Source organism: Salvelinus alpinus, chromosome 11 (assembly GCF_045679555.1).
Source record: "Salvelinus alpinus chromosome 11, SLU_Salpinus.1, whole genome shotgun sequence".
NCBI lineage: Eukaryota > Metazoa > Chordata > Actinopteri > Salmoniformes > Salmonidae > Salvelinus > Salvelinus alpinus.
The window spans coordinates 28,140,061-28,166,360 of record NC_092096.1 but is presented as its reverse complement, the minus strand read 5'-3'; the positions used below and the strand labels follow the sequence as shown (position 1 = coordinate 28,166,360).

Sequence of the window (26,300 nt, the reverse complement as noted above, 5' to 3'; positions counted from 1 at the left end):
ATATTGGGCACTTAAACTACAGTGCTTTCAGAAAGTATTCGCACCCCTTGACTTTTTCTGTCAACGATCTAAACAAAATACTGTAAAAGTGGAAGAAAAAATCGAACATTTGTAAAGTGTTTTTTTTTAACCTTTATTTAACTAGGCAAGTCAGTTAAGAACAAATTCTTATTTACATTGACGGCCTACTCTGGCCAAAACATATTTTCACTTTGACATGATGGTGTATTGTGTGTAGGCCAGTGACACAAATATTAGTTTAATCAATTTTAAACTCAGGCTGTAACACAACAAAATGTGGAAAAAAGTCAAGGGGTGTGAATACTTTCTGAAGGCACTGTATGTAAATTGGTGAAATGTAATTTGCTCAAGGCCAAATAAACTAAATGTTTGGCTACCCCCTTTTTGTGGGTATTTTTTGCAGTGGTGTAAAGTACTTAAGTAATACTTTAAAGTATTTTTTTACTTAAGTCGTTTTTTTGAATATCTGTACTTTACTATTTATATTTTTGACAAATGTTACTTTTACTTCACTACATTCGTTAAGAAAACGGTGTACTCTTTACTCCATACATTTCCCCTGACGCCCAAAAGTACTCGTTACATTTTAAATGCTAAGCAGCACAGGAAAATGGTCCAATTCACACACTTATCAAGAGAACATCCCTTGTCATCCCCATTGCCTCTGATCTGACAGACTCACTAAACATAAACGCTTTATTTTTTAAATGATGCCTGAGTGTTGGAGTGTGCCCCTGGCTATCCATAAATAAATAAATACAAGAGATTTGTGCCGTCTGGTTGGCTTGAGATAAGGAATAAGAAATGATTCATACTTTTACTTTTAACATATTTTAGCAATTATATTTACTTTTGATACTTAAGTATATTTAAAACCAAATACCTTTAGACTTTTACTCAAGTAGTATTTTACTGGGTGACTTTCACTTTTACTTGAGTCATTTTCTATTAAGGTATCTTTACTTTTACTCAAGTATGATATTTTAGTACTTTTTCCACCACTGATTTTGTGTTCCTTTGCATGAATGAAGTGCGCTCATAACTGTGCTCTACTCTATTTGAGATTTTTCTGTGTCATCCTCATTTATTCGCATTAATACCAATTAGCTTTTACAAACTTGAAATATCGCACCGTTTTTCATGTTTCCTCAAACGGTCTATTGGGGAACGTTGAAATCAGAGGGCCAGGGCCTACTCATCATATAACGGGCGACACGTTGTAATAGTTTCAGGCCTCAGCCGTCTACGTGGCTGGCTGACGCATTTTGCTCTTTTTCCGAAATTCCAAGGAGCGTTTAAGTGGTCGATTCCTTTACGGGATATGTAGACTTTCGTCTATGCTTTGGCAAGTAGCATGCTTTTAAGGTTTATTTGATTATCTGAAATACCTAAATTATATTCACATTTGAACTAATACATTTAACTTGAAATTTGGATGGAGTTTTTTGCGCTAGTCTGCTGCGAAACTTCTAGAGCTGTGGGCCATTGTCGCTTGCAGTCGCAGCTGCTACTTTGAATCAATTCCTTTTCAAGTAGGCAAAAGGAAGCTAAACTTTGTTGCAGGCTACAAAAATGCCAAGTAATGAAGTGAAGCAAAGGAAGAAGACCACGGCTCAGAAACAAAATTACGAACCGGTTGAAACATCAAAGTACACTTCCGAAAATGAAGCAAAAGCTACCGAAGGAAATAGCTTGGCTGAACGTAAAAGCTCCTCGCCGTCCTCCCTGGATGTGAAAACGATAACTTGTCTACTGTCACTGATAGTTTGCATGGTGCTTACATGGTAAGTAAAAGTATGCCTATTCATTTGCATAAGGCAAATATTTACTTATAAAGGCCCGTGTGCTTATGGATAATTTCTATTTACTTTCATCTCGGCCAAACAAGAGGAAATTAATAATTTTATGTTTGAGTTGGCCTATTCATTACGTTATTTTCCCCCATACATTACAGGTTTGTATTGCAGCAGAATGCAAGATTCTTCGACGTGGAAGAAAAGTACAAACTACTGTCTGGGAAGACTGCAAGTCTCCTTGAAATGGAGGAGGAAGTCATCAAGGTGTCCAAGAAGGTATGTTTTGTTTCTATTGGAACATTCTACCCATCTCTCTCCCATGAAGAACAGGACACAAAAACATTATGCAGAGAAGTCTATGCTTTGTTATGTGTGTATTGGTACTGTCATTGTCTTGCTTGTCACATAATGTAGGCCCCTCCCCCTTATCATTTAGCCCCTGCAGACATGTCTACATTATTCATGTATTTATTGCTGCAGTTATTCTTGCATCTTGGATTGTATAGCCTATCCAGTTGAATTTAATTCTGTGATCAAATCACATTGTCTTCCTTAGAATTGCTATACACATCTTTTGACTGAATGTGTGCATGGATTTGTACTTGTATGATTGTATTGAGTGTGAGAGAGAATACTGAGGATCCCAGAGCCCCCCCCAGAAACAGCCCTCCCTGTTTTGTGTTGCGGCTGCAGCTCGCCGCCTCTGAGGACAACCTGCAGGGGGCTCTCTCCACCTTCTCCCTGGCGACGCGCCTCGAACGTGACCTCTCCTCGCTCCATGCCGTCGTCATGGCGATGCAGGACGACGAGAACTCTGCCTCTCGCGATCTCCAGACAGTCAACGCCCGCTTCTTGAACGTGACTGAGACGTGGCAGACGGGCCTGGCCTCGGTGACCTCCGACCTGGCCTCTCTGAAGACAGAGTCACGTGAGGCGCACGCCGGCGCCACGGACCGGGTGAACGAGGCCGAGCAGAGGGCCCGGGCGCTGGACGAGAGGCTGGAGGAGCTGGAGGACAGCACCCGGCGGAACACACGCGCCATGGGCCGCACCGAGGACGAGGATGCCAAGCGGGCCCAGGACCAGCTGGACTGGAACACCAAGCAGCTCCACAAACTGGAGGACCAAGTTCGGAGCCTGCTCCGAGTAGATACCGAGTTAGTCGCCCAGCTAGAGGAGCACATCCCCCGGGCCCAGCAGTGCGAGGCTCACCTCCCGGCTGTGGAGGAGGCAGTGCGATCCATTCTGAGGCTAGGGGGGGACCTGGGGGCGGCGGAGCGAAGGCTAGAGGAGCTCACCCTGCAGGTGTTTGGGACGGAGGACAGCATGCTTAAAGCCCTGACGGAGATCCTGGACATCAAGCAGGCTCTGGATGCCCTCCAGGCCCACAACAGCATACTCAAGATGAGGAATGAGTTGGCCGTTGTCAAGGAGACGCTGGGACAGCTCAGCAGGGGAGATGAGCAACAGGACAACCAGGATAATTCTGGAACGCCAGATAGGGAAGGGGAGAGGCAGGGGTGAAAGGTCAAGGACCCAGAGCAGGATGAGCCACCCCAGCCGGTGCATAATGATGACCTCAGTGTGTGATGTCAATTTTCAACCATGGGAAGGAGTGGTCCTGTTATTCCATTTGTTTTAAAACTGCTGTTAAATCCTCACATAGTTAAACCATTGCTACGTTTTGTGATTTGTGCATTTTAACTTGCTATTGCTAAAGTTTAGCGATACGTTTCATCAATAGGTTTTAAGTTCTTGTCTCACAAACATACTACTATCTCATATGGGCACCAATCAATGTTATCTACACTGGCTGCTGAAAGTCAGCAACTGAATGTAGCGTTTGCACCCAAACACTGCTCCTGTAATCTGTAAAGGATATTATTGTTGCCTTGTTGGTGTCTGAACGGAGAACAATTGTGACCGGTACTCCAATATCATCAGGTACTCAAATGTTGAGTTTGTATACATTTTTTTATACACATTTTATATTCGAATGAGTTTGACAGTTATGCCAGTATTGCATTTCTAATAAATGTGCCTTATTAGTGTTTCTCTGAATCTTTTAAATGTTTAAATTTGGTTAAATCTATTGTTAAAAAAATAAAAAAGGCTTCTCTCTCCTTGTATCTCTAGTAAATTAAAAGCAGTCTCAAATATCTTGGTGTTGTTAATCATTTAATTGCTCTATTTATTTTCACTAAACATCAGCTTTCTGTGTAACTTATGGACAGTCTCCCTGCATGTTTTTCAATGAATCCTATCTACCGGTCTATGACTGCATGATCTAGCTGCTCAGTCTTTTCCTATGTAAAGCTCTTTTCTAAAATGGCCGCCCTGTTCTGTCTTTCCACCTGTTTCCTGGCGCAGTGCGAGGGTGTCCAGAGCCTGTTGGAGCATCTAGAGAGGCAGCCTGGTGGTCTCCTGCCCAACTTGGAGGCCCTGGAACGGGATGTAAGCCAGCTGAAGGACTGGGCATCCGGCCTAACGGAGAAACGCGGCCTGCTCCAGGACAGCGTGGCAGCACTGACCGAGGCTGTGGGACAAATCGAGGGACGGACCTCTGCCATCAATAAGGATGTCAACACTAAGGTTTGGCAGCGGCCTATGCTTTACTATGCTTTCTTTAAAAAAAAATGTAGTTAAGCCATCTAGATGCTCTAACTACTTTGGTAACCAGGATGTAATAACTCAGGCAATTACACAGGAACTGGAGATAAGATTCCTGAAACAATCACTGTATTGTAATAAACTGGAAATAGTATGTTTTAAAGTAGTTACATAGTACAGTACTATGTAGTTACATGTAATAACACCAAGAACTTTATATTCCAAGTACGTAAAGGTTGAAGTCTCTCAAAACCAGAGGCAACTTGTTGAACAGAACCGTGGCATTAGAATAGAAAGACAGTTAATGTAAAGCTTTGCCCATGAATCATCTTCCTCCTCTCCTCTTCCTCCATCTCCTAGGTGGCGTCGGTGCGGACAGACGTGCGTCGGATGGATGGGCTCCGGTCGGAGGTGGAGTCTCTCCTGGAGAAGGTACGGGAGCTGGAGGAGAGGGCCGCCCAGGCTGAACGCAGTATGGTCAAACGTATCGGCGACCTGCTGGCCGGCAGCATCGACCGCATCCAGGGCCTCAAGGGCGCCACGGAGCGCAACGCACAAGCCCTGGAGCAGCTCAAACGCCGCCTACCTGAGCTGTTCGCCAACGACCGGCAGATCTCGGAGCGCCTGAGGGAGCTGGAAAGCGGCCGCGCCCGATTGGTCCGCACGGTGACCTTTGCCGGCGACCTCAAGCCCAAGGTGGCGGCCATCAAGCGGGACTTCGGGGCGCTGGCTCCGCAGGTGGATGAGCTGACCCTGAGGATCGGCCGTCTGGCCGAGGATCTGACCAGGAGGGAGGAGGACATCGCAGAGCTACGGCAGACGTTCGCTAACCTCAGCGCTGTGGAGGATGACCTAGGAGTTGTGACACAGCAGTTGAGTCAGATAGTTGAGCCTGAGATGAGAGATGCTTCTGCAGAAAGTCAACGTGAGTGAAGCCCTCCCTCAGACACTGGAAGGAGAGCTGTGAAGGAGTGCTTTTCTATGTGCTATAGATCTACAGAGTAAATGGCAAACTTTCAGCTTGTCACCAATCATTCCCTTACAATAACTTGCACATTTTTGAAAATTTGAAAACAGAATTTGCTGATCTTTCTGTACATCCATGGTCAACCCCACCTAGTCTTTACAATAGGTACTTCTGGATTCCTCCCCAGAGATCTTGATTAATGTAAGCAATATGGTGGAACCCACAGAAGAACAGGTTACTCCCCCTATAATGTACATTCCAGTATACTTTCCATTGACTGTATACCTATACATATCTTTAGGGGGTGTAGAGGTAAGTCCTAGGGGTTAGGTTGAGACTAACTGGGCCTTTTGTCTAGAATTCTGACTAACGTATGTTGCTTTACAAATTGTATCCTTGAATGAACCTGTCCTATGAGTAGGTTGGCATTTATTGCGATGAATCTTGAGCTGAGCAATTTCCACTAGAAGGGCCAGTGGCAAAGTCCAAAATTCGCTATATAGCGTCAAAAGTCATGAAAACAAAAATGTGCTTGTTGGTCTTAATTTAAGTTTAGGGATAAGGTTAGCAGTGTGGTTTAGGTTAGGTTTAAAATCAGATTTTATGGCTGTGCCAGCTAGTGGCTACCCTGCAGAGCTGCCTCCAGTACATGAGTCATCCCAATAAATGCCAACCTGTGTCCTAGGAGGCTGGAATGTTATTTTTTGAGAAAAATGGCATCAATCATGGTGACTGAGAGGTCTTGCTGGTCCACAGTTTTGGAATGTGAGCAGTCTCTTGAACAGTTTCCCCCTTATCAGTTGTCAGTCTGGCCAGTGGTGGGGTTGTAACAACACTGCTTGACCCCTGTGTGACCTGCACAAGGGTATGTATTCTCAGGCTAAGGGGCCTGTTCAGGAGGAATGTTATGCTACAATATGATTCTGTACAATAGGGAATGATGATGTCAGCGCTATACATTCTACCTGCAATGTTCTGAATTGTTCACAGTGCTGAATACATGCCCTGGGGTTCCACATGGCTAGCTAGTCCTGCTAGTTTTTACATATCTCTGCCATCAATCAAATCGAAATGAGTCTGTGGTTTAAAGGTATAGGGACCTAAAATAGAATACTGAACGCTGCAGCCCGCAAGGCAATGTAGCTTTGCCTGTGTTTACATCAGGGTGTGCAATCTGTCCCCGGGAGTTTATTCAATGGGGCTGACTGCAGAGCAATGCAGGTAGAAATGTGTGACATAGAGCTGTGATTCATGTCAGAGTTGTTTCTGTTCTGTGTTTAACATTTTAATCTGCAAAATTGCTGACTTTGCACTCCTTTGGAAAAAAAACTTGGGCTCATTCAGTGGGTTACCGTATGTTCTGATAGAAATATGTTGTGTAGAACAGACATGACGATCATGTTTGATAGGGAAGCATGCCAATCTATTGATTGCATTTCTATGGCTACTCCGCTGAGTAAGCCTCCAGGTGTTTTACAGGAAATGTACGTCTGAAGGAGGAAGTGTGTATCGGAGCTGAACAATGAGCTGACAACCTCACAGCCAATCACAACTTGTTTAATATGCACATTGGCATGTCATCTCTAAAGATAGAGTTGAATCTACACATACCTGGAATTGCTCAACGACAACCAGACATTAGGACGCAGATTGCAGCTGGTCTTTGGGTAAAGAGTGTGGACACCATACCGTTTTAACTAAAGCTAATTACATGTACAGATCACACCACATGTATTTACTGTAGCCATTCCTTTAAACTGTCACAACCCAATTGTAGTGGGGTTAGGACAATGCAGAGATCGTGTTTTAAAGCCTTGGATATATTGTTCTTCGTTTGAGGGATGTGCTTAATAAATTATGTCAATTTGAAGTTTGTGTTTACTCTGTATTCCCTATACATGATTATGCATTTCCTTGTACATGTTGAGGCAATGGCACCTGTTGAATGGAAGGTTTGTGTGTGTGTGTGAGGACTCAAATCAGGTTATAAGTGGCCTATCAGGAAATGATTGAATTAGCCTCAAGCAATCTCCTTCCCTCTTCAGATGAAAAGTAATTACTTTCAATAAATTCTCACTTGACTGTCCCAGCAGTATTTCCTAATTAAATATTCCAATAAGCTTTTTATGAAGCATCACAGACTGTATTAAGTTCACTTATATACTCAGTCTGAAGCACCAGGTTATATGTCAAATGGCATCCCATTCCCTATATACAGTGAGCTCCATTAGTATTGGGACAGTGGCATTGTTGTTGTTTTGGCTCTGTACTCCTGCACTTTGGATTTGAAATGGTATAAAGTGCAGACTGTCAGCTTTAATTTGAGGGTATTTTCACCCATATTGGGTGAACCGTTTTGAAATTACAGCACTTTTTGTTCATAGCCCCCCCCCCCCATTTTAGGGGACCAAAAGTATTGGGACAAATTCACTTATGTGTATTAAAGTAGTCAAAAGTTTAGTATTTGATCCCATATTCATAGCACACAATGACTACATAAACTATGTGACTACAAATTTGTTGGATGCATTTGCTGTTTGTTTTGGTTGTCAGATTATTTTGTGCCCAATAAAAATGAATGGATGCTACCATGATTACGGGTAGTCCTGAATGAATCGTGAATAATGATGAGTGAGAAAGTTAGAGCCACAAATATCATACTCACCAAAAATTCCTACCTCTCACCGTTACAATAACGGTACTATGTACAAACAGTGCTGTAATTTCCAAACTGTTCACTCAATATGGATGAAAATACCCTCAAATTAATGCTGACAGTCTGCACTTTAACCTCATAGTCATTATATCATTTCAAATCCAAAGTGCAGGAGTACAGAGCCAAAACAACAAAAAGTGTCACTGTCCCAAAACTTTTGGAGCTCACTGTAGTACACTACTTTTACTAGAGGCATATGGTCCCTGGTCAAAAGTAGTGCACTATTTAGGGGATAGAGAGCCATTTGGAGCACATCCCTAGAGTGAGCCTTTAAATGAACTGGGAGTGCTTTAACATTGTAGCCTGTATCCTATGAAGGATTTTCTATGATCTTTATCCAATGATCTCCTAGAAACAGACCGATCCACTCACCTTTCACCTCAATACTCACCTCCAGTGAGATTGGTGAAGTGTGGTGGTGTGCAAAATGGCTACCTTGCATCTGTCACGGAGACGGTTGGAGTGAGTTAGCCCCATACAATGTACGATGAAGATTTTATAATATACATGTAAATCAATTCAAAGCCTTGTCTACACAAACATGTGGTGACCCAATTTAATTTTTGTAACAAAACACAAATCAGTTAAACATAACACGCTCCTGAACAAGAGCTAATATTGCAAGTTGGGTTTGTGAAACCACCCGTAACATAATCTGACTAAATGAAAAACTCAAATGAGAAAAAATGTAAATAAACAAACAAAAAACTACAGTGCAGTGTTGTATTAAAATTCACAGCAGTCCACGTTTCCCATTTCTCATTGACCCAACCCAGTCTACACCTCCTGAACACTACCCCCCCTCCTCCTCCTCTTCGTCCTACGCTCCCCTTACACCTTCTTGCTCTTCGGCTGGGGATTTGGTCAAGGCCTCCAATGAGCTAATGGTCTTCTGTAGTGACCCCTGTAAGGCTTCGATGGCCTTCTCATGGCTCTCCAGCTTGGCAGCTTTCCCCACCAGGCCATCCACGGTGCTCTTCAGCTTCTCCAGCTCTGGTGGGGGGTGGCTGGTTGACTTGGAGACTTCCCCCAGGGCTTCCAGCTTCTGTTCCAGCCCCTCTATCTGCTGCCCCAGGCTAGAGTCCCTGGAAGCCAGATTGGTCTGAGCGCCACTCAGTGCAACCACGTTGGACTGGAGCTCCCCTAGGCTGCCCTTCAGCTCCTCTAGCTCTCCCTGTAGAGTGGCCCGGGCCTTCTCAGCTGCTGTGCCCTGGGCGGCGAGCGTGCTCTCATGGGAATCGTACTTGGCAAGAAGAGCCTCAAACTTGGAAGTCAGGTCTGTTAGCGACGCCGCCAGGGAGTCTCCGCCCTCCTCCGCTACTTTTAGTCTGACCTCCAGACCGTCGGACCTCTGCTCAGCCCTGGCCGATTCCCCCCGCAGTTCCTTCTCCAGACTGTGTAGAGCTTCGGTGGCCAGCTCCAGGCTGCTTTGCAGGCTCTGGTCCTGATCTGTCAACGCCTGGATGCCTGCCTCTGCCCCCGACACCTGCTGCCGCAGGCTCCCCGCCGTCTCCTGCACCAGCAACCTCACCGCCTCCACTTCCTGCGACATCGAGGCTATTTCCTGGTTACGGGTCTGGAGCTCCGCCCCCACCGCGGCGATCTGCTCCCTCAGCGAATAAGCAGATTCATCGGTGGCCTGCTTAGTGGCGCTGAGCCCGGCGACGGTGTCGACAATGGCGGACAGTTCCTGCCTGATCAGCGCCGGGTCTTCCATGTCATCCAGACGGGCTTTGAGGTCAGCCAGCTGACTTTGAGTCTCACCCTGGGCCTCGGTGAACTCAGTCACGCTGGCCGCGATGGAGGAACTCAACTCAGCCAGGCGCTCCTCCACCGTCTTCTCCAGGGAAGAGAAGTCCCGCTCTCTGGCCTCCTTCACCTCCTTGATACCTTCTGACAGGTCAACCAGCAGTTCGTTCTGGAGCCTCTGAAGAGCCTCCTCTACCCGCCGTGTCGCCGCCTCGCCCTTCCTCACCGCCCGGCTCCCCACCTCCTGCTCTGCCCGCATGGTGCCCAGTGCCGACTCCAACCCGTCTACAGCGCCCCTCACGTTGTTCACCTACACAACCACAGACAGGGAATCATACACTGAGTCCACAAAAAATTAAGAACACCTGCTCTTTCCATGACAGAGACTGACCAGGTGAATCCAGGTGAAAGCTATGAGCCCTTATCACTTGTTAAATCCACTTCAATCAGTGTAGATGAAGGGGAGGAGCCAGGTTAAAGAAGGATTTTTAATCCTTGAGACAATTGAGACATGGATTGTGTATGTGTGTCATTCAGAGGGTGAATGGGTAAGACAAAGGATTTAAGTGCCTTTGAACGGGGTTTGGTAGTAGGTGCCAGGCACACTAGCTTGTTACAGGAACTGCAACGCTGCTGGGTTTTTCATGCTCAACAGTTTCCTGTGTGTATCAAGAATGGTCCACCACCCAAAAGACATCCAGCCAACTTGACACAACTGTGGGAAGCATTGGAGTCAACATGGACCAGCATCCCTGTGGAACGCTTTCGAAACCTTGCAGAGCCCATCTCCAGACAAATTTAGACTGTTCTGAGGGCAAGGGGGAGGGGGGGGGTGCAACTCAATATTAGGAAGGTGTTCTTAATGTTTTGTACACTCAGTGTAGGTCAACCTTTGGTCATCATTACAAATTAGGGCCTTAATGATTATTCGATTAGTCTTTAATGAATAATCTGTCAAATCCTTACAATCAGTCACATCCATACTATAAATACTGTATGTATGCATAAATAATATAATCGCCACATTATCTAACACTATTAAATTGTATAACACAGGTTTAAAGCTGTACATCTGTATAGTCACACCTGTGTACTGGATGTACTGGAAACACAGGTACAATACATTCCAAGAAAGTTGGAAGAGCCTATCCCTGACCAGTCATTTGCCTGACAAAATAGTTTTTTGCCTTGGTAGTTATTGAAATAGACTATAGCTTGCAGTGAAAGACACAGTTAATCACATACTGTAGCTTTATACAACAATAGTTGACACAGCCACAGGAAGTTTACATATAGGAGACTGCAATGCATGTTTCAGGATTTACTTGTTGAATGTGTGTTCTTCGCAAATGTTTTTCCCTGATGGGTTTCTTTACCACATTTACCTAGTTACAGTAACTTATGAGTAGGTTACGTTGCTTTATTACATAACTCAGCTATTTCTCAGCCTGTTGGGTAGATCTAAAAAAACAACAACTGTAAAACAACTGTAAGCATCCAGTTCAAACTGGTTTAGTTCAAACTGGTCTGGGAGATCTCAATTTATGCATGACAAGTTAAGTGAATTTACATGAAGGCTTGAAAAGAAGTGAATGGATGAAGGAAGGAATAACTGATTGACCGAATTAATTAATGCAGTTACATAGCAAGCTGGATAAAAATGTAAGATAATTTATGGGATGCAATGTGCATACATTATATCAATGCATTCCTCAATTCTATACAAATATAACTTCCCTTTTTATTATAAAGGATGTAGCATTTCCATTAACCTGGATTTGTTTTTGTTGCAATGTCAGTACTCTCTCTCTCTAGGAAAGAATAGCATAGATTGCATCTGTACTTTTCTTGTGCCAGCTCATCAAGCTTTTGGAGGAGGGGGAGATGGCCCTCTTCTAGCCATTTCTTCTCTGTAGTCTATATGTTCATCCTATCTAGTTTTGGTGTGCGGTCTTATCTCGTGACCTTGTCATTAAATGGCTAGTGGTTAGTCCTATATCGATTGCATTGCTTACCTGTTGAAGAACATTCTCTACTTTGTGCGCAACCTCTGCATTCTTCCGTACGGTCTCTTCATTTCTGCTGCTGATTTGATGGACTTCTTTTAACACTTGTTGTAGATAAATTGCAGCAAAGCCCGCAGCGGCTACTAATGCGATATAACATAAAGCAGCTATAACTTTGACCCAACTCCCCGACCCCGAACCCTGGATTGAGGGGCTACCATTACTACTAGGTTTCGGACTTTTCTTCGCCACGTCATCTTGCGTGGGTGAAGCAGTCTTTTCGCTTAAATTGTTCTTGTTTCTGTGTCTCGCAGTCATGTCTGATGTGGCTTTCTACAAGGGGGTCCGAGGAAGTGTGAGGCTGGTCTCTACAGATGCTGTATACTGTCTTCACTGTACATTTAGCGTATCAGTGAGCGCGATGTGGCTTTCCGAGAACTCCGTTCGCGTTGAGGTATGCAAAAAAGGGGGCGTCTCTCTTGTTGTGGGGCCTGACGTTCTGACTGTAAACTTGGTGGCTGTACTTGCCTTATGTCTCCAATGGCTATGGAATTATGTCATCAAGACTTCAGAAACACAGTAACTAGTTCTGATAAAGTTGAGGAAAAAACTAGGCCTATTTATTTGGAATAATAGAATTAGGCCAATTGATGTTTCATGTCTTTCAAACCCTGTTTATATAAGCCAAAATCCTGGAATAGGACAGCCTAAACATGTCTCGAAAAATAATGATCTCAGAAATCAACTGATGTAATTTGTTTCAATACTGTACCAACAGTAAAGAGGAGGGGTTGTTGGATAGTTTTTTTCCCTCTCATTTGCTCCTCCCTTCATACGTGGCAACTAGAGTAGGTTTATCGTGTATGCCTCGACATCCCTTCCCGAGAGTTCCCTCAAGCCAAGGCATGTTGCTATTCCAGACCAGGAAGTGTTTCGAACAACTACTCATGTAAAAAAAAAAAAAATCCATTAACAATGCATGTTAACAAATAGGCCTATTTTCAATTTCTTCCATTGTGCCGAAGTCATTAGGCTATTGGCATTCTATTACCTAATCAGCGTAACCTAATCACTAGCCTATGCTATGTAGCTATGTTCCCTCCAAATCATGATAGGATTGCTCTCACCGATTTCAAACTGAAAACCAATTGAGTTGGACATTTGAATAGTTTCAATAATATTTAGCTAGCACCACAATACAAAAAAAAAAAGCATATTGTACACAAAATGGATAACAAAACGCTCTGTTTTCTATTAATCGGTCACAAAATAATTGTTTTCACGTGTGTTTTTAAAGGTTTGATAAAAGTTGCAGGATGATATAGTTATCTGATATTTGTACACTCCAAGCACTTTGGCCGTTGTCCAATAGAGTCTAACTGCAGACTCACAGGTCCATCATACCTCGGGCCCCTCTGTATACTGCCACCTACTGGTGGGACATAATATCTCAGGCCCTTCGTCTCAGGCTCCCCTCCAACGCCAGGACCCCCTCAGTGAGTACGGTTACATGCACACAATAAAGCGATTATTGTGGCTAGTCATATGAATATAATAGTTCAATTAAAAGGTTTACATGCTTTGCAAGAATAACAATTTCCCTAATAATCCAATGTATATGGACACATCTGAAATCAGGCTACCTGATGGAGCTCTGATAAATGGAGAAAATCAGCAATCACAGAGACATGTTATTTTTGAGAAGCATATTTGATTCTTAGTTTGGACATATAAAATGTGAAAAATACTTCTAAGGCTGGTCTAAGGCATACATTCAGTTGTTCCGAACTCACTTCACTCACGCCATAGAGAGAGCCTTGCTCGGCTGGTGCTAGCACATGCACAGATCAAATACACTGCTGGAACGTCGATTAAGGTGTTTACATGTCCTAATAATTTGAAAGATTGCTCAGAAAACCAGGTGTTTTAATCGGTATATGCTTACTTCAATTTTGACCTTATGCTGATTAAGATACAGTAAGCAGAGTAAGGTGTTTACATTACTATTTCATAATCTGCCTACTGCCATAATAAGTTCAATATCTAATTATTGCCATGCATGTAAACACACTCACTGATATGACTATACTGCCAAAATGGCTGAATGAATGTTAGCATATCATTACAGCTTGTACACTTTGTTGCGGGGATCTTGATGCTTGTGTTTAACTGACACTTTTGATATAATGGATTTCCCCTGACTGTCTATGCAATAAAAATGTGGGTCAAAAGGGAAATAAAAGTATTATCAGAGTTTTTAATTTAGCCTATGCCATCATTGTAGTATAATTATTGTGCAATGTTTTAGCTTAAAATTGGTGTGTAATCTGTTGTGTTGGATAGCAGATGTACGTGGGGACGAAGGACACTGCGTACCGTTTATTATGTATTAGTTTCGACCTAAAGTGAATTGTCAGTCGTTTGGACGCTATCCTCTCTGTGGTAAACAGAAAAAAAGCTTCTGCTTAATGTGTCAGACCCGGAAGTGATGGTCCTGGCATTGGAGAGGGGCCTGAGAGGTGATGGGCCTGATAGATGAAAGCTGCAACTGGACCCCTCTCCCTGCCTTTGTCCACCAGAGGTCACTGAATGACAGTCTTTCGAGAGGAGACTGGAACTGGACTCACAGGTAGACCGTACCCCCGTCGGCGAAGAAAATCGCAGCAGCCCCACCCCCAAATATGTACTCAGCCACAGTAAAAACAGACAATTATGGTTTCACTTCTAAAATAAAACAATACATGGGACAGTGCTGACGTAATGCCTGAGTCATCCATGCTCCGCCCGCAAGTCTTGTATCTTTGACTTTGGTCGTCGCTGGCCCGCCCATCAGACGTTGCACAGGCCGTGTTTCCAGGTGCTGTTGCAGTGAAGATGGACTTTAGCACTAGTTGTCATGGCTTATATGCCTTCTGAAGCTAGCTAGCTGCGTCTCGGAGGTTTGGTTTTTCCTGTCAAATCTCCGTGTGAAGGGAGCGAGAACTGGGCTAGTCTCACAAAGACCACAAAAAATGCACCCTGACTCAGAATTGAGAATTTGAACTGCATCGCTGGGATAAATAATTTATGCGGTCATGGCTGGGCTGATCAAGAAACAGATCCTCAAACACCTCTCCAGGTCAGTGTCAATCGATATGAACCAGGCGGAGAGACAAAATACAACTAACTCCCAAAGGGGTTTCATTTGGGAACCAAGCTAGCGCGTTAGCAACGCTGTGCCATAGAGCGCACGAGGCCACTGGCGGGGCACTCACTATGCTTGCGCAGCTGAACTTGGTTAGCGTAGCTAGCTAGCTAGCCAGTTACGAGCAAGTTTGCTTGTTGGTTGTCAAAAACAAACCGGTGTCTGTCGTGTTTAGTTAGCTAGTTAACTGGCTTGTTTGATAACTGGTTATGGCTAACCTTGCGTATTGTTAACGCAACATCTTCCTAGCCTAGGCTCCACCAGTACGCTAACATTAGCTGGCTAGTTATGTCCCGTTAATCATTGTTTAGCCAGATATAGCAAGTTTTCTATTTGCTAGGTTACATCAGTCAATGATTGTCATTAGCCACCTAGCTAGCTAGTTAGCCAGGTAAACTACACTGGTTAGCTAGCTAGCAGCATATGCTTCTGGCAGAGACAAACACGCCACGTACTGGACTGACAGCTAGGTCCATCCAACCAGGTCTCAGAACATTTCGTATTATTCTGTTCATTTAGTAACATTGTTACGTTTCGTATGGTATGTATTGATTTTTGGTTGTCCATCACCCATTTCGTATGTTAAATTACAATTCGTATTATATGTTACGTATTCCCAAAACACTATGTTACGAATTTGCAAAACGTATGATCTGTTACACATTCTAGCAAGGTGGCTAACATTAAGATCGCTAACTTTAACTAGGTTAGGGGAAGGGTTAGCTAAGTAGTAGCAAAGTAGCTAAAAAGTAGTTGGTAAAATGTTAAAGTTGTCCATGATGATATTCAAACTTACAACCTTTTAGTTGCTAGACGTTCACGGTATACGCCCACCCGGAGCAACCAACCACCCCACTTGAGTTTTCCCTTAAAGTAACCATAGGTCTTATGTTACATATCATACTAAATATAATGTCTCGGGTTTCCGTGCAGAATAATAGGAAATGCTCTGAGACCAGGTTGCCACATCGGGGAAAGTTAAGTCATTTTAGGCCATTTAAAATTTTTACATTTTTATTTAACCTTTTATTTAACTAGGCAAGTCAGTTAAGAACAAATTCTTATTTACAATGACAGCCTACACCGGCCAAACATGGACGACGCTGGGCTAATTGTGCGCAGCCCTATGGGACTCCTAATCACGGCAGGTTGTGATACAGCCTGGATTCGAACCAGGGTGTCTGTAGTGACGTCCCTTAGACCGCTGCACCACTCGGGAGCCATTCTGAGTGGAACACACCAACTTTACTCTCTACTGCAGGGTTCCCCAAACTCGTTCTAATCAATACTTGATGATTAGTTGGTTATTTGAATCAGCAGTGTAGTGCTAGGGCAAAAAACTAAATGTGCACCCGGAGAGGCCCCAGGACCGAGATTGGAGAACTCTGCTCTATTGCACATTTGCCAAACTCATTCAACGGCAGGGTGAGTGTCTGCAGGTTTTGTTCCTCCCTTGTACTTGATTGATTAATTAAGATCACTGATTAGTAAGGAACTCCCCTCATCTGGTTGTCTAGGTCTTAATCAAAAATCAGCAGACACTCGGCCCTCCATGGATTGAGTTTGACACCCCTGCTCTATTGTATTTACTTGCACCGGGGCTGTATGTATGTCTGCTCTTGCTTGCATTAGCAGTTTGGGATAATAATGCACCTTCCACAGCATAGAGATGACTAAGCACCTGTACACCTCATACACACATGCCTTGTTTGTTTGCCAGTACCATGGACACTGAGCAGGGAAGATAGAGGCCTTGTTTGTTGTAGTAGGCAAAGTTTCGCGCCACCTTTTCCCCTCACAAGTATTTGATAAAGGATTAATAGACACATTTAATCAGCTAGTGAAGTGTGAAATATTTTTCACGGGTCATGGAGAGAAAAGACTACACCTGAGACTGAGTCTACACAATATAGTCCCTATGTTTGCAACAGTCATCAGTTGTCCTACCCATTGTTATCGACAGCTTTCAGCTAGGCACATGCATTATTTATTGTTCCAGGTTGGTGCCTCGAGGGAAGTTCATTGAAATCCTTACCCATTATATTTGAGGGGAGAACTTCTCCGTAATAACATAAGTTGCCCCATCACATTCAGTTGAAACTACCTACGACTGATTGATAATGATCCAAGAGCATTCACGTCCTTACACCTGTAGCTCCTAGAAAACTGTCTTTAAACAACACATAATAACGCCTATAAAAATAAAAGCTTAGATAAAACCTTGAACCTTTTAGATGTAGGTTGAACCTCCCATGTTACCGGCTGGATAAGAATGAATGACTTGCAAACTGTTTTGGATTGACCTAGAACAGTAAGCTTTGTTATAGTCACACACAATGCAGTTAAACAAGTGTTGTAGCTTTAGAAAGGGGAAAGTGCATTATGCTTTTTAATGCATTGCTTCCTGCCAGCAATGCATTGTGAACAAAAGCCCTTGACTTTCATTATTGCCAGCGGAGCCCTTGGTATTTATGCGGCAAGGCAGAGGCTTTGATGGCTAGTGGTTGCTGTGCCCTTCATGGTCCCACAAACAATGGCCACAGCCAAGTTTTACATTCACAGCCCATGACTGTCATTTCCTTTTAAGCCTTGTTCACACTGTAGGCCTTAATGCTCAAGTCAGTTTTGTATTTCAAATCTGTTTTGGAATACTGACTGTCCAAACAGCAAGTTAAAAATGACCAAATCCGATGTGTGTTCAGACATTTGCTGACATGGGTAAGCTAGTATTCATAGTAATGATGGGTCTGTGCAGTGGTGTAGACTGATTGATGGTGGTGCTTCCTATCAGTTAGAAGTTATGTATCAATCTAAAGTGACAACAATGCCTGCCATGGATGTGTCCCAGTTGATTTGAATGTTTAAAATCATAGTGGAAGAACACTTTTAAAGCCTCAAAGGATAAGATGATTCAACTTGAAAAATTAGTCATTTTTGGCTAGCCACAGCAGTCAACTAGCTAGCTAGGTAACAGTAGCTGTTTGGTAGCTGTTTCTAGCACATTCACTCATTTGTTTGTAAACAATTAACAAGCTAGTTAGCTACCACTTTTTTTATATTTTTTTTACTGTCAACATATTAGGCATATCTTGTTCCTAGAGAGTAGCTAAGTTTGAAAACCACTTGAAGGCAAATAAATCGTATTTGACCATTCAGACACAAGTCGCATGGCCAGGAATCAGATTTGTATCTGATTTCAAACAGCCTATGAAGGTGGTTTGAAATGTGGCCTGAAATAACCAATTTTATGTGCTTTTGGCTATTAAGACTGCAGGAAAAAGAACAGATTTGAATCGGATATTCAACAAAATAGGATCTGACTCACTTCAAACTGCCAATGTGAACAAAGCTTTAGTGTCCTACAACATTGGATTGTGTGTGTACATTACTGTTAGCATCAGCAGGACCGGGGGAATTATGTCATTGTTAGTTCCAAGGGTCGTTACGTGTTTGGTCGTGCATTTGAAGCAGACCTGCTTGGAAGAAGCCAAACCCACTGCTCATTATAGTGATGTCAATGCTTGGGGCATATTCACCAGGGTTCCACACAATGAGGTGCAACATATCAATGTTCAGATAGAAATATATAATGTAGAACAGCCATGCTTCTCTGTCATGTAGACTAGGATAACATCATGTCCACGCTATACTAGGAGTGTTTCTATCTGCAATGACCTCCTGAAGGCAAGAGAGAAAGGCTGACTCTTGCCTTCGAGGCCTTGTTGTATGTCAAAACATTGGCCTTTGGGAACACACACACACAATGTGAGTGTGGCTGGTGGTGTGAGGTGTTTCCACCAACAGTGTGCTGCTCTCAGGTGGTCCCAAGGGTGAGTTGATGATGTCCCTCTCCCCATTAAACCAATAGGCTCAGGTATCGACGACCAGGGCCAGACATAGCAGGGTCTGGGGTTACATGCACACACACGCAGAGACTCTTAAACGTGCACGCATAAACAACACACACACACACACACTGATGTGACCTTAAAGAAAACACACACAGAGGTGTGTGTGTGTGTGTGTGTGTGTGTTGTCCAGTCAGTATTGAGTGCGTCTGGGAGCCCTGGCCTGTGCTGTTAAATATTCATTCTACTGAGGCTCACTGTGATCAGGTGTCAACGTTGCTTCAGTCACATGCTCAGCTCTAGCCCCGTCTGTCTTTCTCTCGATGTATCTGTCCATCTCTTTCTCTTTACATCTTATCTTCTCCTCTGTCTGGCAGGCTATGTCAGTGTTACTCCTCAACATTTCATTCCTAGGGGACCCTAACTGTTGGTGAACATTTTTGTTCTAGCCCAGCACTAACACATTTGATTCAACTATTGGTCTCTGTGGCACGGCTTGATGATGCGTGCAGGAATGTGACTGGACTGATGGGTGGATGATAGATGGAGGAATACCTACACACACACTGTGACACACACAGCCGCTAAATAAAAATATTAACTACAGGGTCAGAGTCGGAGAGAGAAGACGGAAAGGGGCTGGCTAGGAAGAGTGTTTTAATCTAAGAACATTCCAAAAATGACAGTGAGGAACATGCTTTGGGAAAAAGGTGCTGAAGTTTTGCAATTCAGTTATTTCCTTATTCATTCAAACCTGCTTGTGCTAACCAGCTTTGCAGGCTCAGTCAAAAGCAACACAGGAAACAAAAGTGACTAATGGAATGAGTTGCTTCTCGAAGGGAAACCGTTTAACACACAGCCTTTGTGGAGTTAGGTCTACTTTACTAGCTTAAAGACTTGGGCGTCATTTGCAATAAAGAAATAAGGCCTATTTTCTCCACAATAACTCATAGAAAATAGTTTATCCAAAATGGATGCTAGTGTACTTGATAGTTAAGAAGAAACCAATTGGAACACATGATATAAGGACATTAACTAGAAGACTTAAGACAGTGTTTTCAAAATGGACGCGCCACTATCAAATCAGTTTGTGTCACGTGCGCTGTAGTCGACCTTACAGTGAAATGCTTACTTACAGGCTCTAACCAATAGTGCTAAAATGGTGATAGGTGAACAATATCCAATATACTAGTCCACTTCATGGAATAGACTCTGAAACGATAGGAAAACACTAACAGAAGGCAGTGTTGTGATAATGGCCACATGTTTAATAGAGTAAAGACATCGTTAGGAGCACACACGCCAACTCAATGAAGACCGTGTTGTCAGATTGGACACAAGCGTTGTACTTAGGCTTAATAAAATCAAGGCCATTACTCCAGCACCAGGGCAGGTTTCATTGGTCTATTTCCAGTGAGTTGTGAGAACAGAAACAGATCATCTGCAGTTAGATCATAGGTTCATCTAATCAAGTTGATTTTCTAATTTAATCTGAAGAATGGACTCACGCGCGCACACACACTTTCTATCTTTGCAGAGACTACTGAATTGAATAAGTTCTGCCAGGCGACTGGTTTATCCCTCAAAGAATAACCCAAATGTGTGTCTGTATCCTGAGGAAGGTTGCGCCAGACAAAGTGACCTTGTCATCCCTTGTTTAGATTGAGTCAGTCAAAGGTGGGGGATCTCCTGTGGGTCCGACGACAATACACACATCAGCAACGAACCGTGTGGCCAACCGAATGGCGCACACACAGGGCCCCGGAGCAATGTAATATTTATGGCTCTGATGGAGGCAGGGAGAAGGTTAGCCTTACAGGCCCGAATTACAAAACCTGTAGAGACCATGGCCAAAAGTTGTGTGTGTAATACAGACAAACACACACCAGCTATGACGGTGAAGAGTGGGTGAATCATGCTAATATAAATGAGGTGTATGGGTGTTAACCCTGGTGCCTTGGCTTAATTTAACCTGGCCTCGCCTAATACCTCAGCCACCTAATCATCCACCTCAATCCAGTTAGTCTCCTTCAACTTCTGTTGTAAAATAATTTATTTAATACCTCTACTCTAGGGCAGATTCTAACAATGTTTTAGGGTATTTTTACTGTCTTCTAATAATTTTTTGTCCCATTTGAGACTGAACAAAACAGCCAACAAAGATCAGCACACAATTTAGTCATGGAACATCTACAGTCGTGGCCAAAAGTTTTGAGAATGACACAAATATTAATTTCCACAAAGTTTGCTGCTTCAGTATCTTTAGATATTTTTGTCAGATGTTACTATGGAATACTGAAGTATAATTACAAGCATGTCATAAGTGTCAAAGGCTTTTATTGACAATTACATGAAGTTGATGCAAGAGTCAATATTTGCAGTGTTGACCCTTCTTTTTCAAGACCTCTGCAATCTGCCCTGGCATGCTGTCAATTAACTTCTGGGCCACATCCTGACTGATGGCAGCCCATTCTTGCATAATCAATGCTTGGAGTTTGTCAGAATTTGTGGGGTTTTGTTTGTCCACCCGCCTCTTGAGGATTGACCACAAGTTCTCAATGGGATTAAGGTCTGGGGAGTTTCCTGGCCATGGATCCAAAATATCGATGTTTTGTTCCCCGAGCCACTTAGTTATCACTTTTGCCTTATGGCAAGGTGCTCCATCATGCTGGAAAAGGCATTGTTCGTCACCAAACTGTTCCTGGATGGTTGGGAGAAGTTGCTCTTGGAGGATGTGTTGGTACCATTCTTTATTCATGGCTGTGTTCTTAGGCAAATTGTGAGTGATCCCACTCCCCTTGGCTGAGAAGCAACCCCACACATGAATGTTCTCAGGATACTTTACTGCTGGTATGACACAGGACTGATGGTGGCGCTCACCTTGTCTTCTCCGGACAAGCTTTTTTCCGGCTGCCCCAAACAATCGGAAAGGGGATTCATCAGAAAAAATCACTTTACCCCAGTCCTCAGCAGTCCAATCCCTGTACCTTTTGCAGAATATCAGTCTGTCCCTGATGTTTTTCCTGGAGAGAAGTGGCTTCTGTTGCTGCCATTCTTGACACCAGGCCATCCTCCAAAAGTCTTAGCCTCACTGTGCGTGCAGATGCACTCACACCTGCCTGCTGCCATTCCCGAGCAAGCACTGTACTGGTGGTGCCCTGATCCTGCAGCTGAATCAACTTTAGGAGACGGTCCTGGCGCTTGCTGGACTTTCTTGGGCGCCCTGAAGGCTTCACAACAATTGAACTGCTCTCCTTGAAGTTCTTGATGATCCGATAAATGGTTAATTTAGGTGCAATCTTACTGGCAGCAATATCCTTGCCTGTGAAGCCCTTTTTGTGCAAAGCAATGATGACGGCACGTGTTTCCTTGCAGGTAACCATGATTGACAGAGGAAGAACAATGATTCCAAGCACCACCCTCCTTTTGAAGCTTCCAGTCTGTTATTCAAACTCAATCAGCATGACAGAGTGATCTCCAGCCTTGTCCTCGTCAACACTCACACCTGTGTTAACGAGAGAATCACTGACATGTCAGCTGGTCCTTTTGTGGCATGTCTGAAATGCAGTGGAAATGTTTTTTGGGGATTCAGTTCATTTGCATGGCAATGAGGGACTTTGCAATTAATTGCAATTTCATCTGATCACTCTTCATAACATTCTGGAGTATATGCAAATTGCCATCATACAAACTGAGGCAGCAGACTTTGAAAATTAATATTTGTGTCATTCTCAACTTTTGGCCACGACTGTAGAACCCAGTCGGCAGAAAAGTAACCTACATTAGAAAAAGCTCAAAAATATCTCCTAGAAAGGTTATCCCATATAAGGGAACTACCTAAACAAAAGCTTGATCAGGAATGAGGTAGGTACAGGGGAAGTTTAATGAGCTGTTTCCAGTCATTCTGTGTGGGAGTGAGTGCGATAGGCCAGAGAAGTTGATCGGATCTTGCAACTTCCTTATGGCCACAGTCAGCAACACAACTGATCGAAGTATAAGAGTTCGCTGTACCAGAGCTCTCTCTCTCGTGTGCGTGTGCCCGTTCACACTGTCCCTCTGCTCCGCACGCTCTGCTGAGAGTCTTGACTAGATGAATAATTTACTAGAAAGGGAGTTGCTGCCCCAAATCACAGATCTAGGATCAACTTACCCTCCCCAATCCTAACCTCAACAGTTGGATGAAGCGTGAAATCTGACCTCAGATCAGCGTGTAAGGGTTACTTCATCTTATTGTCTTCAATATGGTATAGCCTATGGGTTATGATGTGGGACAAATTAATCATGCTATATAAGTTACCAGGCCATCGGTTGTATCAGAGTTGTGAATCTGTCTAGCGGTTATTAAAATATTGGTTAAAGGATGTTATTTAAATATTGGCTGAATGTTGCAGCACAGTTGGGAGCTTTTAGATCTAGTCCTATTTAAGAGCATGGTGCTTCGATCTATCTGTGTCAGATTAGCTGCCTGCCAACCAGGTAGCTAACAAGATTACAGCAGTCAAACTGTGGCAGTCTGCTTCAATAACATTTGTGTGTGTGTTGACAGTGTGTCGTCGTGCTTAGGTTGTGGTGTAATGTAGATCGATAAAATGAGAGTTAACGTAGTCAAACAGGCTGTATATGGACACACACACACTTGTGGTGTACGGACACACACAGGTTGTTGTGTGTAATGTGGATTGATAAAATCTGTCTGAGTTACTGGGAATTCTTTATCTGTAAACAGTAATTAAGACAATGACCTTTTGCCTGGTATGTGGGTGTTTGGCTAACTACTAACCACAAACTGTGTTAGGGAGTCTAGGGACTATGGCACAAGGTCATGGGCACAGTGTGTGTTGGAGCTTTGAGCGGGTCCTAGCGATGGAACCCACCCATGCGCACCCAGGACACACACTCATTGGCTGTGCTACCTCTGATGAAAGATACGAGTTGGGAAACCCTTACAGTTCAGACAGTGTGACCCCAAAGTTCACACACACCCGTGAGTACGGTTGTTTTAAGAGGCAGCAGACATGTCACTGTCTCCCTCTTTTCCAAGTCTGTAATTTGACTTTCAGCAGAACTCTATAATGTTCCATAACAGGCCTATAGGCCTACCTCATCTCTCTCTGTTTTACTATCTGGCCTCCTCTGGGTACTGGTATTTATTAGGATCCCCATTAGCCGCTGAAAAAGCAACAGCTACTCTTCCTGGGGTCCACATGAAACATGACCTAGTACAGAACATTATTAGTCAAGGACTGAAATACATACATTTAAAACATCCCACCTAGCCTACATATCAGTATATGCACAATATCTAGGTCTAATACATAGTACAGTGCAAATTACAATTCAAGAGATGTATATAAAAAATGGTTGTCTCTCCACAGGCCCCTTTGTGCAGTTAGGTGTTATTTTTATCTGTTTTTAATCCTAGCTTGAGTTACCTGGGGTGGCAGAGTTCCATGTAGTCATGACTATTTAACACTGCGTTTCCCAGCCTCTGTTCTGGACCTGGGGACTTTGAAGAGACCTGATTGCATGTCTTGTGTTGTACCGATGAGTGTCCAAACTGTGTGCCAACTGCATGAACAGACAGTTCGGTACCTTCAACACATCACACCTCACACAAAGACCAATAGTGATGCAGTCAATCTATCCTCAATTTTGAGGCAGGAGAGATTGACGTGCATGTTACTGACATTCACCCTCCGTGTACATCTAAGTGCGATACGTGCTGCTTTGGTCTGAATCAACTGCAATTTATCTATGTCCTTTGCCACACATGACCACACAGCTGGGCAGTAGTCAAGGTGCAACAAAACTAGGGCCTGTAGGATCTGTCTGGACAGACCTCTTCTCATTTTAGCAACCATTGAGTCTGTTTTGACCATGAAAGCTTGCTATCTAGGGTTACATCCAGCAGTTTAGTCTCCTCAACTTGCTCAATAGCCACATTATTCAATAATAGATTTAAACAAGGTTTAGCGTTGAGAGAGTAATTTCTCCCCAAAATTATGCTTTTAGTTTTGATATTTAGCACCAGCCTATTGCTAGTTACCAATTCTAAAACTGACTGGAGATCAATGTTAAGAGTGTCAGTTATTTATTTTACTGTTGTAGCCGATGTGTATACTGTTGAGTCGTCATCGTACATTGACACACAGGCCTTATTCAAGGTCAGTGGAAGGTCATTTGTAAAAACAGAAAACAATGGCCCAGCAGGCTGCCCTGCGGTACACCGCTTCCATTAACGAAAACCCTCTGAGTTTTATTAAATAGGTAACTCTCAGTCCATAATAAGGCAGATGATGCAAATCCATAACACCTACGTTTTTTTCAGCAATAGATTATGATCAATGACATCAAAAGCTGCACTGAAGTCTAACAAAACAGTTCCCACTATCTTCTTAATATCAATTTCTTTCAGCTAAACATCAGTCATTTGTCAGTGCCGAGCATGTTGAGTGCCCTTCCCAATAAGCATGCAGAAAGTCTGTTGTTAATTAGTTTTCTGTAAAATAACTTTAATTGATCAACAAAAAAAATCCAAAAGTTTGCTCACCACTTTTAACAGGCTGATTTGGTTGGCTCCCTTGTCTCTTCTAGACTATCCCTCTCTCTTCTGTCTTTCTTTCCTTGTCCATTATCTTTCTTGTCCGATGAGTGTCCGAACTGTGTGCCAACTGCCTTTATTTTTCTCTCTTCTCCCTGGTGGTGAGGGAGAGAGGGGGACTGTACTCTAATGAATTGTGCCAATAAAGAAAGGTTAAATGCAATTCTCTCTCCTATCTTAAGCTTAGTCTCTCCCTCTCAAAAGCAAGGGTGTCTTGTATTTGTAGTTATGATGATGATGTATGTTAAGGGCTTCTTTCCTTGATGTTGAATGAATAACAACAATACTAATTTTCCCCTCTCCTTCCTCCTCCCCCTGCAGGTTTGCTAAGAACCTGTCCCCAGACAAGATCAACCTGAGCACGTTGAAGGGCGAGGGCCAGCTCACCAACCTGGAGCTGGATGAGGAGGTTCTGCAGAGCATGTTGGACCTGCCCACCTGGCTGGCCATCAACAAAGTGGGCTGCAACAAGGCTGCCATCCGGGTAAGAGAGAGGGAGACACACACACCTGCACTCTGGGCAGTGCTTTCGCCCTTTGTCCCGCTCCTCAGATGGACCCCACCATCTTAGTCCATATTTCAATTTTACTGTCTGCTACCTCATCTCTCTCCCCCTGCCCACCCCCCTCTCTCACCCCCAATCTCACTCTCTCCCACTCTCTTTCATTCTCTCTTGTCTCCATCGTAATGATAGCGGTGGATATAGAAGTGCACTGAGAGGAACTGTGTGTGTGAATGTCTGTATGCGCACATCATCTGACACTCCCTGGAGCATAACAACAAACTCTGTTACTCAGGTCTC

General features: G+C 43.5%; 3 protein-coding genes across 8 annotated transcripts in view; 2 read left to right on the top strand and 1 right to left on the bottom strand.

Annotated features, from left to right (window-relative positions):
- The first annotated feature begins 986 nt into the window (after nucleotides 1-986).
- On the top strand, nucleotides 987-7,988 carry LOC139533830 (inhibitor of nuclear factor kappa-B kinase-interacting protein-like). 3 transcript variants are annotated; one of them, XR_011666862.1, is made up of 4 exons: nucleotides 1,000-1,805; nucleotides 1,976-2,093; nucleotides 2,511-3,761; nucleotides 4,188-4,317. XR_011666862.1 is itself a non-coding variant. In XM_071332255.1 (4 exons), exons 1-4 carry the CDS (start codon nucleotides 1,594-1,596, stop codon nucleotides 5,358-5,360), a joined length of 1,125 nt encoding a protein of 374 aa, XP_071188356.1. In that variant the 5' UTR covers nucleotides 1,037-1,593; the 3' UTR covers nucleotides 5,361-7,988. The 3 variants fall into 3 exon arrangements, 2 of the variants coding, with proteins under 2 accessions (XP_071188357.1, XP_071188356.1); XM_071332255.1 differs by lacking the exon at nucleotides 2,511-3,761 and adding an exon at nucleotides 4,788-7,988 and having other exon boundaries at nucleotides 1,037-1,805; nucleotides 4,188-4,409; XM_071332256.1 differs by lacking the exon at nucleotides 4,188-4,317 and having other exon boundaries at nucleotides 987-1,805; nucleotides 2,511-3,976.
- A 664-nt stretch (nucleotides 7,989-8,652) lies between these two features.
- On the bottom strand, nucleotides 8,653-12,343 carry LOC139533829 (cytoskeleton-associated protein 4-like). The gene is made up of 2 exons (XM_071332254.1): nucleotides 11,875-12,343; nucleotides 8,653-10,169 (listed from the first exon to the last, which is right to left on the bottom strand). The coding sequence occupies exons 1-2, from the start codon at nucleotides 12,181-12,183 to the stop codon at nucleotides 8,931-8,933; spliced, it is 1,548 nt and encodes a 515-aa protein (XP_071188355.1). The 5' UTR covers nucleotides 12,184-12,343; the 3' UTR covers nucleotides 8,653-8,930.
- Nucleotides 12,344-14,536: 2,193 nt separating this feature from the next.
- LOC139533828 (bridge-like lipid transfer protein family member 3B) overlaps nucleotides 14,537-26,300 on the top strand; it is a 50,391-nt gene continuing 38,627 nt past the window's right edge. For 2 of the 4 annotated variants that reach the window (XM_071332250.1, XM_071332249.1), the window contains exons 1-2: nucleotides 14,538-14,983; nucleotides 25,820-25,982. In XM_071332250.1, coding sequence (XP_071188351.1) covers nucleotides 14,940-14,983; nucleotides 25,820-25,982 — 207 coding nt within the window. In that variant the 5' untranslated portion in view covers nucleotides 14,538-14,939. Of the gene's footprint in view, nucleotides 14,984-16,233; nucleotides 16,475-25,819; nucleotides 25,983-26,300 lie in introns of those variants that run through there. The other 2 variants (XM_071332248.1, XM_071332253.1) reach the window with 2 other exon arrangements.

Coding starts and splice junctions, on each gene's coding strand:
- LOC139533830 (XM_071332256.1), top strand. CDS start 1,594: ATGCCAAGTAATGAAGTGAAGCAAAGGAAGAAGACCACGGCTCAGAAA. Junction 1,806..1,975: donor GTTTGCATGGTGCTTACATG/GTAAGTAAAAGT, acceptor CATACATTACAG/GTTTGTATTGCAGCAGAATG. Junction 2,094..2,510: donor TCATCAAGGTGTCCAAGAAG/GTATGTTTTGTT, acceptor TTGCGGCTGCAG/CTCGCCGCCTCTGAGGACAA.
- LOC139533829 (XM_071332254.1), bottom strand. CDS start 12,183: ATGACTGCGAGACACAGAAACAAGAACAATTTAAGCGAAAAGACTGCT. Junction 10,170..11,874: donor TAGAGAATGTTCTTCAACAG/GTAAGCAATGCA, acceptor GTGGTTGTGTAG/GTGAACAACGTGAGGGGCGC.